Genomic DNA, 7,500 nt, shown 5'->3' on the forward strand with positions numbered 1-7,500 from the left:
CACACACATCCACACGCACTCACACACAGATGGGCGCGTGCACACACACATACCAGGAGGTGCCTAGGTACATAGGCGCATCTATACACACACACACACACACACACACACACACACACACACACACACACACACACACACACACACACACACACACACACACACACACACACACACACACACACACACACACACAAAGCCCGGATCTTCTTCTCTTTTGTGTTTGCTTGAGGAGATGGAAAAAGCAAGATGTGATGCACTGGTCTGTGAAGGATCTCAGCTGACGAAGTAAAGGAAGAAAAAAAAGAGAAACAGCCCACGCTGTCACACATTGGATGTCTTTTCTCTCTCTCTCCCTCTCTCTCTCTCTCTCTCTCTCTCTCTCTCTCTCTCTCTCTCTCTCTCTCGGCGCCATGCACCCATCAGAAGATCACATCCCATAATGTCCTGAGCCATGATTGTGTGTGTGTGTGTGTGTGTGTGTGTGTGTGTGTGTGTGTGTGTGTGTGTGTGTGTGTGTGTGTGTGTGTGTGTGTGTGTGTGTGTGTGTGTGTGTGTGTGTGTGTGTGCGTGTGCATGTGTGTGGTGCGCCTGTGCGCCACTAACAGCCAAGACTGAGAGGGTTTTTTTTCTTTTTTTGTCCAACTCACCAGCCGTCAGTGTTGCTATGAGACAAATGAAACTCTCTGAGCAAGAGGAATGCTTTTGCCACTTCTACAGTACAGTACGCATTTCCGTATCTCTCTCTCTCTCTCTCTCTCTCTCTCTCTCTCCCTCTCCCTCTCCCTCTCCCTCTCTCTCTCTCTCTCTCTCTCTCTCTCTCTCTCTCTCTCTCTCTCTCTCTCTCTCTCTCTCTCTCCGTCTCCCTCTCTCTCTTTTTTCTGAAATGGGATCATTGTCTCTTGCATATCTGGACTTTACATTTAAAAATAATCCTCACTCGTTGTATCTACCATCTTTTGGAGGGTCTAGTCTGCAGGAAATGATCGAGACCTGACGTAAAAGACTTGGCTGTTTCATCTTTCTAGCATCACCATTACTATATCGATCACGTTCATTTGTAAGCCCCAGTCAGCAAGGTGCTACTGTACATTAGGTACAATAGGACCATTCACTACAACATTTATTATTGTTATTTTTAGGGTCTTTTTTGACAGGACAGTGTGAGATGGTGACAGGAAGCGAGTGGGAGAGAGAGATGGGGAGGATTGGGAAATGACCTCGGGCCGGAATCGAACTCGGATCCCCGGCGTAACAGTGCAGTGCCCTACCGCTTGAGCCACGGCAGGACCCACTAAAACATTTGAAAAGGAATTAGAGGAGAATTTGTGCCAATTTCATCATGCAGCTTGTGTTAATCTTGACTTGTCAGTACCCAACAGCACAGTTTTGTTGATGTTGTTGTTGTTGTTGTTGTTGTTGTTGTTGTTGTTGTTGTTGTTGTTGTTCAGCTCTTTCTGGGATCCTGGTCATTGTATTTCCTGTGTTGTAAGGTATCTGCTTCTGTTTTTGGGATGAAATTTGGACATTTTGGGTATTTGGAGCATGTTAAGTCTTACAGTAACTAACCATGTTAGCTAACCTGTTAACTAACCATGAGCCCATTAAAAGGGCCAGGATCTCTTAAAGGTCTGATATGAACAAAACAATGCAGCCTCTTTGGGTACCAACAAGTGAAGGGTAGCATGAGCCATACAACTGCATCTTGAAATTGGCTTCAATTCTCCCTTAAGAAAAAGGTAGTGAGAAATGTCATGTTCTTGTATGAATGACATAGTGGTCAGAATGAGCTGGGGAATAGCAGCAGGCTAGGCCGAATATAGCTTAGAAAACCAGCCCTTAGTGCTTCATTTCATTTTGTCTTGCTGAGGTTCCAGTGACATGGTTTTCCCATAATCATGTCCTATCAGTCAGCAACCAGATGGAGTCTTGATGCGTTGTTAGCAATGGCATCATTTTTGTGTGCTACATATCAAATGTAGTGCATAGGCCGGCTAATGCTATAGCAGAGATACTCTAGACAGAGATACGTCATTTTGGTTATTGTCCGGTATCCACTTTATGTCAGGTGAACGCCCCTTTAGGAGACCTTCGGTTAGGAGACCTTCGGAGTCCTGAGGTTGAGTCTTGTGCAAACACCTCAAAAAGAGAAGAAAAAGGAGGGGACAACGCCCCCCTAAGGAGACCCAACTTGAGCACGCGCTTTTGCATTGAGTGGGCGTGTTTTGATTCCTCGTGATTAAAATTCCATCCTCTTTGGCTATAGTATATACAAGCTAATGCATACACAGCTGTTGTGATTGGGTAAACGCCAGTTGGATTTAAATGCAAGATCATTTTAAACCTAAAATGAATGCATCCTGGAAATAAATAGCTGTTCCTCAATACAGCACTACCAGACCCTACTGAATGTCCAAAACGAAGTACAATGATGTGAAAAGGAGCCAGTACACCTAGTTGCTTCTTTCCGCAGACTCTAAAATAGACTGATATGTTCAGGCACCTCAAGTATTTATATAGCTGGACAAAAAAAAATCATTCCAACGTTTTCTGCTGGGATTAAGAATGTTCTGGCAGCCTCCTCCATATTTTGTCGAGGACTTGTCTGTTATTCAGACGTTTGGAAAAAGTTGAAATTCCTTTACAACGTTTTATTGTATAGTGGGCATTTGAAAGTAGAAAAGTGATTGAGAGGGGTAGACAGCTTTTTACATGAATAGCACAGATACTATGATAAATCCCTCAAAAGATTTGCATCTTTGCATCAGCTTGCAGGACTATAATCAGCACACGGCAGTCGTTTATTTACGGCCCAACAAGAGATCAAATGCATCGAGCAGACGCAGTCCCCTGTGGCGTCATTTGATTCCTTCCACTCTACCTCCACTGATGTGCATACAGCACACATATACTGTACCTTCCTCCTCCCCTCCGGTTCTCCTCTCCTCCTCTCCTCTCCTCTCCTCTCCTCTCCTCTCCTCTCCTCTCCTCTCCTCTCCTCTCCTCTCCCCCTCTGCTCTGCTCTGCTCTACTCTACTCTCCTCTCCTCTCCCCCCCTGCTCTCCTCTCCTCCCCTCCCCTCTCCTCTCCTCCTCTCCTCTCCTCTCCTCTCCTCTCCTCTCCTCTCCTCTACTCTCCTCTACTCTACTCTCCTCTCCTCCTCTACTCTCCTGTCCTCTCCTCCCCTCTCCTTTCCTTTCCTTTCCTTTCCTTTGCTGATGTGCATATACAGGTCCTTCTCAAATAATTAGCATAGTGTGTTAAGTTAATTTTTCCCCATAATGTAATGATGAAAAAATAAACCTTCGTATGTTATAGATTTATTGCACACCAACTGAAATATTTCAGGTCTTGTATTGTTTTAATATTGATTATTTTGGCATACAGCTCATGAAAACCCAAAATTCCTATCTCAAAAGCTTTGCATTTCATGAAAAGGTTGTCTAAACAAGCTATTAACCTAATCATCTGAATCAACAAATTAACTCTAAACACTGGTAAAAGCTTCCTGAGGCTTTAAAAAGTCCCAGCCTGGTTCATTACTTAAAACCGCAGTCATGGGCTAGACTGACCTGGCTATGTTTAACATTGAAGTCAATGGCAGTGGCATTGCATGAGGGTTATGGAAGCCCAGATATCATTGATGCTTAGCTGTCAGCTGTTTTTTGTTCTTTGATCTGGTGACCCACACTTCCCTCTTCATTATACCACAAAGATTTCTATACCACGCTTAGGTATTTTGGTGGTTATGGACATTCTAAATCACCAGACAGAACAACGTTTCATTTCTGGCAAATTAGAATGTCCATAACCACCAGAGCACCAAAACGTGGTATGGAAATCAACATATGCTAATTATTTGAGAAGGACCTGTATACACTAAGTGGCCTGGTTTGTATTTCTGATGCTGTTCTTCTTTGTTGACTGAATGTTCTAAATTGGGCATGCATTAAATCTCAGAACTGGAATTGAGTAGGATTTTAGAATTGCTAATTAGTTGGTATAATATTTGGCTGGATGGCCAGCATAAAAGTGGCCAGGATTGGCAAAATTAGGGATGATGTTACTGTTGGCTTGGGTTTACATTGATATTGCCTTGAAAAAGCAAAAATGTAAATACGCCAAATTTGTTAAACCACCTCAACCTGTGTTTGTAGTCAGGTGTTCGTAGGCACCTTTTTTTGGTCGAAGTCTGATTATGGTGAGCATAATAATATACTGATGGGATATTTGGTAATTGTGTACAGATATTGTGATATTGTGTTACATGAGTGTGTGTATATGTGTCTGAAATGCCTATGTACATGTACTTTCACTGTTTATAGTAATTAAATGTCCCATGTCCCGCAGGCCACTGCTGGAATGTCAATACGTAAATGTTTATTGTAAATGTCATACAATAATTATTAAAATCTTGCGCCATGCCCCTTAGGTAATATATATATATGATCATACATGTTTATTATAAATGTAATAGAGTAATGAAATGTTGTTGAATGAGTTGTTCTCGCCCCCAGGCCACGGCCACGACCACGTATGGAGACTACAGCTCCTACATGCAGGCTGTCAGCCAGTACTACACACAGACGCAGATCAACCCGGCAGCAGTGCAGGCCTACCAGCACAGAGACGTAAGCAAGGTAGGATACACACACACGGACATGCATACAAGCTCACACACACACACACACACACACACACACACACACACACACACACACACAGACACGCACGCACGGTCACACACACACACACACAAACACAAACACACACACACACACACATACGCAGGCACGCACGCACGGTCACACACACACACGCACGCACGCACACGCACGCACACACACACACACACACACACACACACACACACACACACACACACACACACACACACACACACACACACACACACACACACACACACACACACACACACACACACACACACACACACACACACACACACACAGGGACCCTGAGATTTACTGTGAGAGATATACAATGGTATACAGTGCCCACAAGCACAAACAGATACTCTCATACACTCATACATGCACAGATATTTCATCCGTTTACACAAACACACACACACGAACGCACACGCACACGCACACGCACACGCACACCCCTTATATGGTGCACAGGTATTTTCCAGAGCCCACATACTGTATATGCACATGTTTGGATACATACTTTACCGCTTGCCCACAGACACAGATATGCAGTGCATTTTCCCACCATACATCAGGCTACATGCCTGGGTGAGTATGCCTCATCTCAGAGGCTGTACATCTTAGGTGCGTGTGTGTGTGTGTGTGTGTGTGTGTGTGTGTGTGTGTGTGTGTGTGTGTGTGTGTGTGTGTGTGTGTGTGTGTGTGTGTGTGTGTGTGTGTGTGTGTGTGTGTGTGTGTGTGTGTGTGTGTGTGTGTGTGTGTGCGTGTGTGTGCGTGTTTGGGTATTCTCTCTGAGCCCAGTGTCTGACGTGTGTGTTTGGACCAGCAGAGGAGCAGATTGTGTGTGTGTGTGTCTGTGCGTGTGTGTGTGTCTGTGTCTGTGTCTGTGTCTGTGTCTGTGTCTGCGTACGTGTGTGCGCGCGTGTGTGTGTGCGTGCGTGTGTGTGTGTGTCTGTGTGTGTGTGTGTGTGTGTGTGTGTTTGGGGGCAGCGGAGGCCCCTTGCTGTCTCTGGTTACAGGTCAGGCATGGGTACACATGCTTTGGTGCTCCAGCACCCCCCCTGACTCCCCCACGACCTCCGCCATCTCTTCACAGCACAGCAGCTGAAAGGCGTCTACCAGGCTCTGTGTGTGTGTGTGTGCGTACATGTTTGTGTGTGTGTGTGTGTGCGTATTTGCAATTGAATGTGCTGTTGTTGACTGTTGAGGAGGCTGTTGACTCTTGGACGAGTTTGTGCAATGGCCACTATAAAGTTGGCAGTTGTGTAGAATGTAACCAGCCTCACATCCAGTCTCCTGTTTTGTGACAAGACCTTGTCAACATGCTTGTTTGTTTTGCGGTAGTGTTGAAGTACATTTACATAAACAACATACACGTATACACCATAGCCATACAGTTTATGAAAACAAACATTATGTATCGATTTCCAAATACATTGAAAAATTATGTGTAAGGAGGACGCATTTCATGCTTTGAAATATTGGTTTTTAATCATGGTTTTGCTATTTTAAAAAAATAATAATAAACAAAAAGGAGATGTATGAAAATGGCATTGGAATACTTGTATGATATGGTATAACATTTTGGGAAAGAGCTCTGATACGAATCATTTCATTGGCGTCATGCATACATTTGGAATACATTTGAAATCATCTCTTTGCCAATCATCTGTTGCTGTGTTAGTCAAATATGAATCATTGTTAGTCTCATATATTTATATTCTATACATGTGAATTGAGCTCTGCAGCCTTTGCTGGTTTATCCATATATGAATCATTGTGTTAGTTTCATGCGTTTCTCTTTTATATGTAGATTCCATCTCTATTCCCTCTGTTATATGAATCGTTTTGTTAGTTTCATGTATTTATATTCTACATGAATTGAGCTCTGAAACATCTGCTGGTAAATCATTGTGTTAGTTTCATGCATTTCTCTTTTATACATGATTTAATCTCTTTGGCCCAGCTTGGGCACTGGACTGGTTCGATTCCCGACCTGGGTCTTTTCCCGTCCTCCCCCGTCTGTCTGACCCACTCATTCCCTGTCCCTCTCTTCACGGTCCTGTCTAAATAAAGTTGAAAACCCCCTAAAAAATGATTTCATCTCTTTTACCTCTATGATATGTTTCATGAGGTCTTCTCCCTCTGCTCATCTCATCTCTCCGCTGCAGGAGGCGGAGGTAGTGAAGGCCAGCCTGGGACCGGGCCTGAATGGCAGTGCCCAGACGGTGCTTCCTGCCGCCGTGCTGCCCGCCTACGGTGCCCTACCCATCATGCCCAGCTTCATCAGCGCCCCCCACGCCACCCCCATCACTGCAGCCCTGCCCCAGCCCCCCGCCCCTACCGCCGACTGGAACCAGTACTATTACGTAAGTACAGGGTTAGCATGGAGACATACATTCCATGGCATTCTCCCTTTTCTGCAATGAAAAGCCTTTTTAATGAATGTAAGCTAGTTCAAAATAGCCAACAGAGCTTAAATACAATCTTACCCCATTTCCAAGACATTCCAAGATACTCTCTGTACTCATCAGTAAAGAAAAGTGAGCACTGTCCCAGTAGGCTATATATGAATATATATATATATATATATATATATATATATATATATATATATATATATATATATAAATATATATAAATATATATAAATCCGGGGACCTGGGTTTGATCCTGAGGTCATTGCCCAATCTTTACCCATCTCTCTCAATATAAGCATAAACGCCTGATAAATTCTTCCAAAACTTTTTAAAATGACCATAGGCTAATTATGATTGAACAGGACAAAATACACAACAGCACTTAAAAACAACCTTCCCTCACT

At 43.8% G+C, this 7,500-nt stretch overlaps 1 protein-coding gene across 1 annotated transcript in view; it reads left to right on the plus strand.

Annotated features, from left to right (window-relative positions):
• raver2 (ribonucleoprotein, PTB-binding 2) overlaps positions 1–7,500 on the plus strand; it is a 135,181-nt gene that overhangs the window by 123,989 nt on the left and 3,692 nt on the right. The window contains exons 14-15 of the mRNA XM_063200276.1: positions 4,518–4,640; positions 6,848–7,045. Of these exons, the coding sequence (XP_063056346.1) occupies positions 4,518–4,640; positions 6,848–7,045 (321 nt within the window). The remainder of the gene's footprint in view (positions 1–4,517; positions 4,641–6,847; positions 7,046–7,500) is intronic.

This window comes from Engraulis encrasicolus, chromosome 6 (genome assembly GCF_034702125.1).
Source record: "Engraulis encrasicolus isolate BLACKSEA-1 chromosome 6, IST_EnEncr_1.0, whole genome shotgun sequence".
Taxonomy (NCBI): Eukaryota; Metazoa; Chordata; class Actinopteri; order Clupeiformes; family Engraulidae; genus Engraulis; species Engraulis encrasicolus.